Here is a 14,891-nt window from a genome sequence, read left to right on the forward strand (position 1 = left end):
CCCAAGAAACAAAAAAACCACATATTAAAACAATATTTTGATGTTTTGCCCTTAATTCTAAATAATGGCGGAGCCAGAGTATTTAAATGATGTGACAAATTATTAACAAATATTATAGTATATAGACATGCATTAGAAATAAATTAAAACATACATATTAATTCATATAAAGTAAAATTAATTTAAAAATATTTTTTTAAAAAAAAAAAACTTACATTATAATTGTTCTCTTTGAGTTTTCATATTTTTCATTATCAATCTTATCGAATATATCTTTTTCAATGTATACAACCAAACTATCATTCATCCACTTATCTCCCATCCTGTTCCACAATCTACTCTTGATAATATGCATAGCAGAAAAAACTCTCTCCACTGTAGCAATTGCAATTGGTATAAGTAATGATAATTTGATAAACATATATACTAATAGAAATATCAAATTCTTCTTTATTTTTATCATTTTCTCTGCAAAACTAGCTTAGATACTAGAAAACTCATCATCACCACGTAGATCAATAATATAAGTATCAAGTTGGTCACCAAGTACCATAAGGTCCACTATAGAGAATTCACTAGGATAAAAAAGAGCAAGGTGAATGAGTTTTTCTTTGTTGAAAGTAGATAAAGAGTTATTTAAGCTTAAACGTATCACACAAAGAAGTAACTCCATACTCATCTCGGTAAAATGATCATCCAACTCAATAAGTTGCATGTCAATGATATTGTTAAACAATTCATAACAGAAATGGTGTAAGTTTGTAATCCCTTGAGATTTTCGCCTTGAACACCCATGAAGCTTCAACATATCATTCATGTTTAAAATATCAATATCATGTTTGATACAAAAAGATGACACTTCTTCCAGTATAGATTCTCAATCATTCTCCCTCATCATTTTGAATCGTTTCTTTGATGTTTTCAATAAACTCATAATATTTTTTATGTCTTGATCTTTTTTTTGTAATGCTTGTGAGAACTCATTAGTAAATGCTAGTATCCTTCTCAAATAATGAAGCATGAACACAAAATTAAATGATTCCACAATACCTATTAAAATAACCGCTTTCGTTCTTTATTCTGAGTTCATCCCATTCTCCCTTATAATCTCAAGCACATCAAGAACTGATAAAATATTACAAGTAGAAGAATAATTGTAACATAGTGAGAGCCTTAACGGGTATCACCATACCTTTTAAAAGAAGTTTCTTTATTCAGGACTCGTCCACTAAAAATATCTCCATTTTCAAGTCCTTTAATAATTCTAGTATATTGTTTTTTCTCTAATCACCTACATTCTTTTACATGATGCTCCAATTATGTTTATAATGTTATAAATAAAATTGAAGCCATCTTCGACTTCATTATGCTTCTTTGTAACAGTTACAAGAGTTAATTGAAGTCTGTGAGCAAAACAATGTATATAATATGCACTTGGATTTTTGTTTAGAATAAGTGATTTCAAGCCATTGAATTCACCTCACATGTTAATAGCTCCATCATATCCCTGACCACGCAATCTTGATATGCTTAACTTATGTTTAGAAAAATAAAATTTCAATAACTGCCTTGAGTTAACTAGCAATTGTATCTGATACATGTTGAATGCCAAGAAAATATTCAATTATATGTTCATTGTTGTCTACATATCGTATAACAACTACCATTTGTTCCTTAATTGATATGTCACGTGACTCATCAATTAAAATTAAAAATAATGAGTCACCTAGATCAAAATACACGTCAATTCATCAAAATCAAAATCTATTTTAATTTATATCTATATGTATATAATAAGGATGTTGATTAAATTATACTTAATCATTTCTAGATATTTAATTAATAAACAATGATTAGTGTATGTGTAAGAGGAACAATACTTAAAAAACATGTTTTTTACTTGATATTTTACTTACAAACAAATCATGTGAAAATATTAAATTTCAATAAACTATTCTATCAATGCAAGAGGTGTCAAGAATAGTGGTTTTGCATGAATATTAATTTATTTCTTTATAATAAGAAAAGAAACACTTAATTGATTAAATTAATAGATTTAAACATTTATTTTGAACATATTTAAATATATTTATAACAAAACCCCTAAATTATCATAAACCCTAATATTTTTAATAATTAATTATAAAAAAAATAAAACTAAAATTATAAATGAAACAAATAAAAAAGATAAATAAAATTTACCTTAGGCATAAAGCAAAAGGCAAAAAAATTTAATTGATGAAAAATTTGGGGAATGACAGCCGAACAAAAAACCCTCTTTATTTTGTTAGACAAGGGAAGATAAAGAAACAAAAAGGAAAAGGGAAAAAATTGGGGAGCTGCAATCATATGATCTATTGGTCATTACCAAAACACTTGGAAAATTGTTCTTATCATAATTTTTTGCACATTGAAATTACTCAATCATCCTTAAAAACAAAAGAAGATTAAGCTTGCATCTTTTTTGTTGTTTCGGATTTTTTTGCATAGTTAAATGATCAAATTCCATTTTAAAATTTTTTTTCATCCAAAGGCCTTTTTTTCTTTTCATTACGGCTTGTTTTTAATATTAAAGTTCATTTAAGGATTTCTTGATAATTTAAAATTTTAAAAATTAGTAATAAAAAAAGTTAGACATGTGCACGTGAATGCCCCCTATGCTTTTTTGGCAGAACGTGCGGGGTTGTCCGATTGCGAAACTCCACCTTCTACAAAGGCATTTGAATTGTCTTGGCAACCCCTTCATTATATGGCGACACATGTGGTCAACATGTCTGGTTTTTGTATTGAAGGTTTTTTTTTTTTTTTTTGCCTTCTTCTCCCTCTCCATATCAAATTTCCATGCATGTTCCTTTAAAATTTCAAGACAACCTTTCAATTGTTTTCTTCTTCATAATTAGTTCATATTCTTTTTATTCCTATTTGTTTTATATGAAATAATTTATCAAATTGATTTTATTTTCAATTTCATCATCCTTTAATTTTTTTTATGTTTCAATTTGGTTTCTATTCTTTTAATTTATATTTATTTTGTTTGGGATAATTTTAAAATTGAATTTGTTTTGTGATTTCATCCTCCAACAATTTTTTTCTGTTAGATTTGATTCTTATTTTTTTTATTGTTAATTTTTTTTTACTTTGACAAGTTTTGAAATTTGATATTTGTTTCCTGATTTTATCCTTTAATAGTAAATTGGTTGAGAATTAAGTTTCTTAATTGAGTCCAGATCTGAGATTTAACAGATTGATAATTTAAAAAATTAACCTAAGTTTAGGAGATTCACCCAAGTTTTTTTTTAAGATCATGTTTTTTCAGTTTAATCCTTTATCATTTATTTAATTTAGACTGGACTCTATTATTAATTTTTATTTGCTTTCTATTATATTGTTCATTAATTTTAAAAATGATTCTGAAGATGTCACCCTTTAATATTAGATTGTTTGGTGATTGAACTTTATAGTTTTATTTAATTTGTTTTCACTAGAATTACTTTAGTTTATCAAAAAGGTTTGTCTTGTAAATTTTTTTTAGTTTATTTATTGTTGTTATGTTTTTTATTCATGTCGTTAAATTAATAAGACTTATTACACCTAGTTAAGTTTATAACCTGTGTCTAAAATCTTATTTTTTATTTTTAGCTTTTTTAAAAACACTTATATTATATTGTGTTAGAATTTTTGTTTTAAAAAAAAATTAAGCAGGCCTACCGAGTAACAATCTAGTTTTTACTATTGAAAGTTGTCACTTATCAATATGCTTATTATTCTACAAACAAAACAATTACGTTATTCTAAACAATTAATTTTCTTAACATAAAAGAAATGATAGGAAGCACTAATTAAATAAACACTATGTTGATTTTTCTAATAAATGAAGTTGTGGTTTTTCTTGGCTTTCAGTCTTTGTCAAAATCAAACAAACTTTGTAGAAGTTTTGCGACAATAACCCAGCAAGATGCTTCTGGTACGGCATCTTCCACGTTTGACTGCTGCTTATAGCACCGCCTCCTACAAGTTTGACCATGAATTGAAGTCAAAACAGAACTAACTCGAAGTCATAGCTGTTGGTCTCGAAACGACTACAGAAGTTATAATTTAACATGGTTAACCTCTAAATTAAATTAAATTTAGAGTTTAAATTATTTTTAAACTAGTTTTTTCAAAATATTTATCAATCCATTTTTTTTAGAAACCAAGAAGTAAAATGAAAATAATGAGAGTAATATAGAAAATAAAATGAATTGAATTATACCTTTTATAAATAAATAATAAATTCAATTTATTTATTAATTTAAATCAAATTAAATATTATAATTGAATTTAATTATAACAGGTATCGATTATTTTCAAATAGCATGTAAATGATTGCAATTATAAAGTTTTTTTTTTTGAAAATGGATAATAAAATTGTGTTTGTATTTATATTCCTTCTTTTATTTTATTTATAGGAAATATTAAAGGTACCTTTTATAAATTCATGATTTATTTTGCTACCTTGCTCTAGTTTTGTTTCTAGTTCGAATTTAAAAATATATTATAAAAAGAATTCTAATGAATACATTACTCCATTAAGGTTAGCTATATATGTGTGTGTATTTTTGAAGATTAACATTAAAAATATTCTTAAACTAGTTTTCATATATCAAAATAAAAGTTATTTTTAATCGAATCTTAAATAAACCATAGTGCATTTAAAACAAGATTTTTTTTCTGTGATCTCACGTGGGATTCGAATGATAGCATATCTTTAATATCTACAAGATCTCACACGGCCAAATCTCAAAGTCTTTGTAAATCTCGAGCAAATACACACACACACACACACACAGACACATATATACATATATATAATAAAATTTCAACCAACTCTTAGTTATGGTTGCATGAAGCTCGACGAAGACTGACAATTTATGACTTGCAGTGCATTTTCACAAAGGGTAATGCTTTTCGTTCTCTCATCCACACCTACCCTGATCCAGTAAACTACGCTGTGTTCTTCTTTAACGAGTTTAGTTGAATGATCATGAACCATGAACAGGGGTAGAATCGAGGAATTTGTCTAAGTTGTGAATGAGAAGCACAAAGCACGCCCACTTTAGATTTTACTTGGCAGGAAGGGTGTGTGAAACCAGGAAAGTTGACGCATACTGGTGATCAGCTTGATGAACCACCGCGTAGAATGGAGTATTCTACTAGGAAGACGCCGTTCCGCCTCCACGTTTTCTGATGTTCACTAGTAATTTACAAAATAACGCACCTTCTTGTCTTGTTCTTCACATTTCTGCTTTTCTCTGTCGCTTTTACACTGGAGTGGATCATTTGTTCACGCGCTTCGCAACCGTGGCTGACTCATCACCTGCTACAATATTTGATGCTTCTTTTTTCGGGATAAAAGTGTATTATTTATCAAAATGTAATTAATCCTTAATTAGGAATGATTAGTGCTTTTAGGGGATCTCTGGTATTCTATTGAAATGTAATGTTAAGAATGCGAAGTGTTGGTTTATATTAGAATATTCATGAAAAATTTAAAATGAATTTGTTATTTATATAATATCATGCCTTTTTTTAAATAATTGTATGCCTAAAATCACATGCATAATCATAACTACCGATTAAAATAATTTATTTACTAGCAAATTATATAAAATATGTACTCTATGACAAAACATCAAGTGTATATTATACTAAAGATTTTGACACTTATTATTATTATTACTAAAAGTCATGCAAGCCACTTTTATATCAATCGTGGAAGCATTTTAGTTAAGTAATCAAGGTTTCTATATTTCTCATTTAAAAAACTTAATTCCTCTCATTTTTTTTTATGAATATCACGCTCCTTAATTTGTAAGAAATGTAATGTTTTAAAACATAATAAATATCTTGTTAACTTGGTATATATTTTATACAAAAAAAAAAAATTCTCATCATCCCAATCTTAAGAACAAGAGAAATGGAGATTTTCTAATAAAAATTAGATTTATAACTGGATGGCATGTCGCTGCAACAGGCTAATGAAATAAATATAATTGAAGGTATTATGATTATAAATAAATATTAAAAAAATTAATAAATATAATTTTTTAAAAAATCATTAAAAAACAGGGGAAAAAACAATGTAGGGAAATATTATAACAATCTATAGTGTTTTGTGAGGAAAGCTATAATACTTACCTCATATAATTTAACCTTACTTGTAATTGTAATTTTCTACCAACTTAATATTAAAATAATAAAATTGATAAAGATAATTTAAAAAATATAAAAAACATGTGGTAAAAACAATGTAGGAAAATATTATAACAATCTATAGTGTTTTGTGAGGAAAGCTATAATACTTACCTCATATAATTTAACCTTACTTGTAATTGTAATTTTCTACCAACTCAATATTAAAACAATAAAATTGATAAAGATAATTTAAAAAATATAAAAAACATGTGGTAAAAACACTATAGTAATCCATAGTAATTTACGAGGAAAGCTAAAATGCTTTTTCCATAAATTGTAATTATAATTTTCAACCAGCTTAATATTAAAAAATAAAATTGATAAAGATAATTTTAAAACACTTATAAAAAAATAAAATCACTAAAACAATTAAAAAAATCATGTGAAGGAACACTGTAGTAATCCATAATTTTTTTAAAAAAATTATAAAGCTAAATTTTTAACCAACTCTATATTAAAAAAATAAAATTGACAACTAAAATTTTAAACAAAATCATAAAAAAAATAAGTGGGAAAATATTTTAGCAATCCATGATTTTTTGTGTGAGAAGCTATAGTTGTAATTCTTAACTAACTCAATATTAAATAAATAAAATTAACAAATAATTTTGAAAAACAAATCATAAGAAAAAAAATTATGCGGAGAAACATTGTAGCATTTCATAATGTTTTAAAAAAAATTATAAATTTAAATTCTTAACCAGCTCAATATTAAAAAAATAAAATCTACAAATACAATTTTGTGAAAAAAATAGGAAAACAATTAGGGGGGGACCAAAAAAATTATAAAAAAAACTATGTTGAGAAACACTGTAGCAATTCATAATGTTTTTTAAAAAAAATTACAAAGCTAAATTCTTAACCAACTCAATATTAAAAAAAAATAAAAAACATAATTTTGTGAAAAAAAGAAAAAAAACCAAAAATAAGGGAAAAAATCCAAAAAAAATAAAATGAAAGCATTGTAACAATCTACAGTAACATGTGAGAAAAGTGACAGTGTTTTCTCCATATATTTTACAATATTACTGAATATTAAAAAAATAAAATCAACAAACACACTTTTGTGATAAAAAAACCAAAAAAGATTAGAAAAAAATACTATAACAATCTACAGTAACATGTAAGAAAATATACAGTGCTTTTATCACACATTTTAGTGTATTATTTAAAAGCTTGTTTAGGAGTATAATTGCGATTGTTTTTCAAAAAATGTTTTTCATTCAGAAATGTATTAGAATTATTTTTTTATTTTTTTAAAATTATTTTTTATATCAGCACATTAAAATTATTTAAAAATATTTTAAAAATTAATTTAAAATAAAATAATTTCAAAACACAAGGCCTAATAATATACTGCAATATTAATTAATATTGTGTGAAACATATTTGAGTTGGCTACCGTGCACGCGTCTTCTAAGTGCGGTGGGGCTTGTTCTAAAAGACTCTAGAATTGTCAACAGAAGAGGATGATGTCCTTCAGGCAGGAAGATTCCTAGTGCTCACCATCAAGGACTCGACCTGAACCCCTCCTCAAGTATGCTAAACGCGGCATGTTGACGTATCAATCACGGCAGCTGCACGCTCACCATCTATTTCACTATAATTAATAGCCCACCACTCGCCCTCAATTTCCTTCGGGGCATAACCGCCATTCAATCCAAGACGTCAGTGCTTACTCGGCTGTGCTGCCAACTCGGACCAGCCTCGTATAAATACAAACCGATCTGTTTCCCCTTACTTCCATTCCATCCATCAAATATTCATACAAACACCACGTAGTGTAAACTTTGCTGCTCTTGCACACCATATATATTTTCACACACATCACGCAATTCAATCTATAAGCTATGAGCTCAATTACAATGAAGAGAGGGAGAGAAGAGGGAGAGTTAGACATGGGCAAATGCTTGATGCTACTTTATAAAGTTGGCAAAGCTGATGATCATGAGCTACCAACTAATTATAAATCATCATCACCATCCGGGGCCGGTCGTTTGTTTTCGTGCAAAACATGTAACAAGAATTTCTCTTCATTTCAAGCGTTAGGAGGCCACCGTGCAAGTCACAAGAAACCAAAACTCGTGGGATCAACTGGGAACTTGTTAATGAAGTTGCCCAATTCGCCTCAAAAGCCAAAGAATCACCAGTGCTCCATTTGCGGGCTTGAATTTCCTATCGGGCAAGCGCTTGGAGGTCATATGAGGAGGCATAGGGCTGATAATATTTATGCTACCAGTAACAGCACTGCTGATAATGAACTGGCTGTGACTTATCCACCTTTATTACCAGCCGTCCCAGTTTTGAAGAGATCGAATAGCAGCAAGAGAGTCCTGTGCTTGGATTTGAGCTTGGCACTGCCTATGGATCAGAATGAGTCGGAGTTGCAGTTAAGGAGGGCCAGCACGCAATCTGTGTTGAAATGTTTTATCTAGACTTTAATTTTGAATAGATTTTTTATTTTTTATTTTTTCTATTCATATACCACCTTCTAGTACGACTACGTAGTTGGGATTTTTTACTAATCAGATTCATTCAGTTCTTTTGTATACCGAGAGCATTAAATTTTATTTATTATAGTTTGAGATGGACAAATCTAGTTAGAAATTCTCACATAATAGTGTCTTGGTCCTTCAAAGCCATGGCCTCCTTGCTGTGCCAATATGGGTTTATTAAGCAATTGCGGCGATTGTTGTTCACATTCAAAGTAATCCGCATGAATTTGTTTTGCCTGTGGTGGATATTGTAAGTTCTGGTCTTGCCAACGGTGCTGCTCCTGCTGCTGCTCCTGCTCCTGCTGGGATATTGTAAGTTCTGGTCTTGCCAACGTTGCTGCTGCTGAGCTGCTGATGGATTTGTTCTCCGATCAAAGTTGGTGGTTTTTGTTTCTATTAGGATTTATGATTGTTTCCGTTTATCACGATGTTTCCTGCTCTGATCATGGCGTCCGAAATTAACTTCGCACAAGGGCTTTGATCAAGCACAAAAGAGCAACTAGGTGCAAGGTGGCGTCCTTCCGAGCCGAAACCTTCTTATAAATACTTGCATTTCTACTAGAGAATAGAGGACGCAACACGCTATGGGTCCGTTCCATGTTAGGCAAGAGACGGCATGTCTTTTTTTCCAATCTCACAAAGGATGAATGACATGTCGGTTCATTTGCCATGTCAAAAATATTATTTCTACTTCTATTCTATTATTTTAAAATTTCTCAAAATTACTTTCCAGGATATAAAAAGTTTCAATTTTATATCTTATGTTAAATAGGAAATAGCTAATGAATTTGATGAGTCCACTTTTTAGGATTTTATTATTTTAATATTTTTATATAGTATTTTACAGGATAATATCTTATTTAATTTGAGTATGATCCAATAATCTAATTAAAAACTATACATGTTTTTGGTGTACAAGTTATTTGACATGACCAAATTCTTTTTTAATTTGGACTTATCCATTTAATCCGTCTAATTAAAATAAATATATATATATATATATATATATATGACTACTTAGATTTTCTTGCCTCAAATGGTATCCATGAATCGAGTTTCGACGATTGAAATCGACACGTGGATGAATTATATAGAGAGCCAAAGACAGCTTGGGGAGAAACCAGCAAGATCTTAAGCATCATCGTTTGGTAACTATATAAGTCGGGGACTCATTTGTAGTTGTAAAAAACAAAGGAGGAGCAGCCTATGTGCGCTGACAGAGCAGCATAATTTTGGGGCGGCATGTGATCTGGCATGTGCATCGCCGATCCCACAAACAGTCCTACGAACCTTCATGTCTGGACCTGCCTGCTGGCCAAAATTAGGAAGCTCCTTCTTTTTACAGGACATTATCTTATTTATAGGATAAAATGAAAAAAAAATATTTTGAAGAATGTTTGTGTTGATTTTTAAAATATTTTTTATTTAAAAATATTTTTTTATTTTTTTTAAAAATATTTTTAATACCAGAGTGTTAAAATGATATAAAAACCCCATAAATATATTAATTGGAAGGAAAAAATAAAATAATTTTAAATTTTTTAAAATTATTTTTAAAACATAAAAATAAATAAGACTGTATGCAAAAATATGAAGAATAGTAATGCTAGCGACAGTGACGTGACCTAAACTAACTAAACTGAAATCAAGGAATATAAATATATAAAATTCACGAAAAAATGCCAAATAAAAACCTTGTTATTTAGTATCATAGTAGTGATAATTTTTAAAAATATTTTAATTTAAAAATATATAAAAATAATATTTTTTTTGTTTTTAATTTATTTTTTGGCAATAAAATATCAAAATATTAAAAAAATAATTTTACAAAAAACATGGTTGCACCGCGCGGACAAATAAGGACTAAATCAAATTCTTCTGCCGACATTTACCTCGTAAAAGAGTTTTATAATAGCTTGAATAGGTTTAACTCCAACCCCAATAAGAAATGAAAAGAATTCTAGACAATTAGGAGTTTCAAAAGCCAAAACTCGAAATTAAGTAGAAAAAAATATTATTTTTTAAAATATTATTTACTAATAAATATATTAATTTTTTTATTTTAAAAAAAATTATTTTTCATATAATATGTCTAAACTCTAAATAACTTAAAAAAATAAAAAAATAATTTAAAATAAAATAAAATCTCATGAAATGGCGGCTGCCCCCGTACACTAAGAAGTCTGCCCGTGCCCTGGTTCCTCGGAAAAAACAAAAACAAAAACCCGGTTTGCAAAAATATTTTACAACACTAACGGTGCATGCTCGATGCTCTCTGGCACACGTGTACGGATGATATAAATGTAACGGCGAATGCAGATGTTTCCCATTTGCAATTCCCTATCACGAGAAAAAATCGAGTGCTCCTCAGACACACATCTAATTTACTACTGTTATTTATATTCGATTTTCATCGCTGATTACTGTTTGTTAAGAAATTCAGGAGACCGGTAGTCAACATTCCGATCAGTTTCCCAACCATCTTAAAGATTTTGAGGTTTGTCAAAAACTTCAAGCTCTCCTTTTTTTAGGGTTAGGTTTTATATTATCTAATTGGGGTTTTCATATCTGTGACTTCGAGCTTGAAACAACCTCTTTTTTTTTTTTTGAAAATTTATTTTAAAGGATGGAAATGATCTGTTGAAGAAAGAAGGGTGAGACTTTGAAGAAGCAAAGCAAAATGGTATGTATGGAATACGGTAATCCTGTTACTAACTCGCTTGCTTGCATAAAAATGGGACTCATAGGTAGTTTATCTTAATGGCTCTTACTTTCATGCAAGTGAAGGAGGGTACCCGATAATTTCTCATGCAACGCTAGCAGTTGTGCTCGGCAAAGTAAATATTTTGTGAAAAGTGGTCGTGTTTTTATCTACTGTAATTAGCAAGTTTGGAGTATAGAGGGATTGCTTGACATATTAGTGAGGAAATTGCGTACATTTGTTGTTTAATAAGCCCAATTGGTTGCTTGATGATCCGAATAGAAACAAATAAGTTCCTAAATCTGCTGCTACCCGGAGGCATTTGTTGTAATCTCATTGGAGTTTGTAGTTCAAGTCTAGTTGCCTGCCACTTTATGTAAATTAAATTGTTGATAATTTCATCTTTCTCAGGAGTAAAATTTGCATGGGTGGACTGAGTTTTTTGTTGTATGATAATTGTTTTAAGCTGACAAAATTCCCAAATTGTGCATGGGGTTTATGGCTGTTGGTCGAAGATAATGGTATGGATACTTTGACAGTTGTAAAGATATGCTGGAATAATATTTTGGTGCTGAATATGAATTACTTTTCTTCTTGGAATAATTATTCCATTGTGGGTTTAGCAGAACAAGGGATTTTGGATGTCAAAGGGTACAGATGGAGATCCAGCATTTGAGAATCCATCCAGGCTTGAATCTAAACGATCTCATCAGTGGATTATAGATGATGCTGAGCCTGAGTTGTTCCCTAGCAAGAAGCAAGCAGTGCAAACTCCAAACAGCACCATGACTTCTGGAATTTCCAGTGCAAATGCTCCTTCCTGGGACAACACCCCTGGTTTTCAGTCTGTCCCAAACCAATTTATTCATCGGTTATTTGGGGCTGAAACTGCAAGATCTTACAATTTTGCTGAAAGGAATTTATATCCTGCTGGAACCGGTGACTCAAATGCATCTGTTAGCCTGTCTATATCTCATGGTATGGGAGATCCTGAAGCCTGTGTTAACTATGGTGGTTTTAGAAAAGTCAAAGTAAATCAGGTTAAGGACTCTGACAGTAGTATTTATGTCCCAAAGGGACATGGTTTCACAATTGAAAGTAATTTGGGACATGGTTTCACAGTTGAAAGTAACAGTAACAATTCCACTGGTCAGGGCTTCAACAGGGAAAGTGAAAGTAGCTTTATATCAATGGGGCAAGCATTTGATGAGGATAACAATGTCACAGTGAAAGGTCATACCTACAATAAAGAAGATGCACATGTTGGGTCAATGAGCTCCACTTACATCAAAGTTGACGACAGTGTCATTCCAATAAGTGACACATATAGAAAGGAGGACACCAATCTATTATCGTTTGGAGGATTTGAAGATGCGCATGATGTTATACCTATCTGTAGGCCAATCAACAATTATGACCACTCTTACGATCAATCTTCAGTTAAAACACGAGAAGCAGTTGATCAAAAAGAGCTGGGTGCCAAGGCAGTTGCAAGTAATACTCGGGCAACTAAATCCAAACCTGAACCTGTTTCTAAGAACAGACAAGGGTTGAAAACTACCAGAAAAGAAGCTCCAAACAGCTTTCCTTCGAATGTCAGAAGTTTGATCTCAACTGGTATGCTTGATGGAGTCCCCGTAAAGTATATTTCCTTGTCACGCAAGGTAAATCTCCTTAATATTTTAGTCCATTTTTTTCTCACTCTGTTTCTTATTTTCAATCTAGTGACCTTGTGGCTTGTACTCTGCATGTAACAAGGAGCTTCGTGGCATTATAAAAGGTTCTGGCTATCTTTGTGGGTGCCAATCATGTAATTATTCCAAGGTGAGCGTTTTATTGGCTTTAGTCTTTGTCTGGATGAATTCTTCAAACACTACTGATCCACTTTATAATTTGGGTGTAAGGTGCTCAATGCATATGAGTTTGAACGCCATGCTGGTTGCAAGACAAAACATCCAAACAATCATATATGCTTCGAAAATGGAAAAACTATCTATCAGATAGTACAAGAATTAAGGAACACTCCTGAAAGCATGTTATTTGACGCAATTCAAACTGTTTTTGGTGCACCTATTAATCAGAAATCCTTTCGCATCTGGAAAGGTAATGGAAATATTTGTTTTGACTTTTTACCTTGTATACAATTAGAATTATTTGTCTCTTATTCATTGTGCTTACAAGCACACTTGTAAAATATAAGTATCCATTTATTTAAGGTATTACCGAGTAAAGGAAATCTTGAGACAGCCATCCGCTACTAGATATTTTGCATGAAGGAAATCTTGAGACAGCCATCCGCTGCTAGATATTTTGCATGAAGTAACTTCAGTGAGTTTTGAACTTGCCATCTCTTGATTGCAAATGCAATGCATTTAGCTTTGCCTTGGTTGAATGCCCTTGGTGGAAGCACAACCACGCTTTTGCTCGGGCAATTTTAGCTGCCCTTGTTTTCTTAGAAAGAGAAGGGGGAGAGTTAAAATTTTAGACCATTTTGCATTCGATAATTTTGCTAGTAGTTGTGTTCTTACTCCCTTATATTTTCCCCTCTTTGCTTTTTCTCAGAATCGTTCAAAGCTGCAACTCGTGAGCTCCAGCGTATCTATGGGAAGGAAGAACTAATGCTGTAAAGCATTATTTTACTTGCAGCCTGCATAGAAACTAGCATGACTGGCTAGAGAATCATGCATGCACTGCAGGGAATGCTGTTCAGAGACAGGTCAAATGATGCTTTCTGTTATATGATGAACAGCTAGTTCATGTAGAACTGTATTTTGATATTGAATCAGTGAGATTGGGTGCCTAAGTACAATGTAAGAAACAAAGGGAAACTTCTGTGCGAATCACTTGGTGACACAGAATAACCTCAGTTGCTACCATGACTATTGAACTGGCATTCTTACTGGAAATTTGTGGTAAGAGTTGATCATTCTTATGCTTCACCCTTGTGCCACGATGCGGGAAACTTGTTCTTCATTGTGCTGTATTATTGTACATAACATCCTGGAATACTTGGAGGAATTTGGACACGAATGGGGGCACCATACGTTAGACCGATGGGTTAATTCTAATGGTCACGAGTTTAAGATCAGATTTATATGGTATGTTGGGTCGTTTCGACGGCAGGCAAGTTGTAATATTGTTGAGTGCTGTTGCTGTACTTCTGGCTTGTACTAAAAGCAGACAGATTCAAATTATATTTTATCAGTGAACAAGGGGGACGCTAAGCAGCTGGCTGCTTCTCGAAAAGCCAATTCTTCACGTTATGTTTGCTTACTGCTGTCCAATTACCGATCAAAATTTCCAATCGTGTACCGTGCTCGAATATCTTTACTTCCCAGAAGCTAGCTTTCACAATTTATCATCAGAAGCATGAATTTCCAATCTCAGAAAATCCCGGAGCTCGTATGAGTATATTCTCCTGAGTTTTTTATTTATCAAACCATCGAGGCTTGCCTTACTCC

The 14,891-nt window shown here is 31.0% G+C and overlaps 2 protein-coding genes across 6 annotated transcripts; both read left to right on the forward strand.

Moving 5' to 3' along the window:
- Positions 1-7,905: 7,905 nt before the first annotated feature.
- On the forward strand, positions 7,906-8,819 carry LOC105138315 (zinc finger protein ZAT12-like). The gene has a single exon (XM_011044364.1). It carries the CDS (start codon positions 8,085-8,087, stop codon positions 8,667-8,669), a length of 585 nt encoding a protein of 194 aa, XP_011042666.1. The 5' UTR covers positions 7,906-8,084; the 3' UTR covers positions 8,670-8,819.
- Positions 8,820-10,975: 2,156 nt separating this feature from the next.
- Positions 10,976-14,460, forward strand: LOC105138316 (uncharacterized). 5 transcript variants are annotated; one of them, XM_011044368.1, is made up of 7 exons: positions 10,976-11,226; positions 11,355-11,412; positions 11,842-11,951; positions 12,057-13,094; positions 13,189-13,254; positions 13,335-13,533; positions 13,993-14,460. In XM_011044368.1, the coding sequence occupies exons 3-7, from the start codon at positions 11,949-11,951 to the stop codon at positions 14,055-14,057; spliced, it is 1,371 nt and encodes a 456-aa protein (XP_011042670.1). In that variant the 5' UTR covers positions 10,976-11,226; positions 11,355-11,412; positions 11,842-11,948; the 3' UTR covers positions 14,058-14,460. The 5 variants fall into 5 exon arrangements, with proteins under 5 accessions (XP_011042670.1, XP_011042669.1, XP_011042667.1 ...); XM_011044369.1 differs by lacking the exon at positions 11,842-11,951 and having other exon boundaries at positions 10,977-11,226; positions 12,054-12,522; positions 12,553-13,094; XM_011044367.1 differs by having other exon boundaries at positions 11,355-11,951.
- The last annotated feature ends 431 nt before the right edge of the window (positions 14,461-14,891 follow it).

The sequence above is a fragment of the Populus euphratica genome, unplaced genomic scaffold, assembly GCF_000495115.2.
Source record: "Populus euphratica unplaced genomic scaffold, PopEup_1.0 scaffold88.1, whole genome shotgun sequence".
NCBI lineage: Eukaryota > Viridiplantae > Streptophyta > Magnoliopsida > Malpighiales > Salicaceae > Populus > Populus euphratica.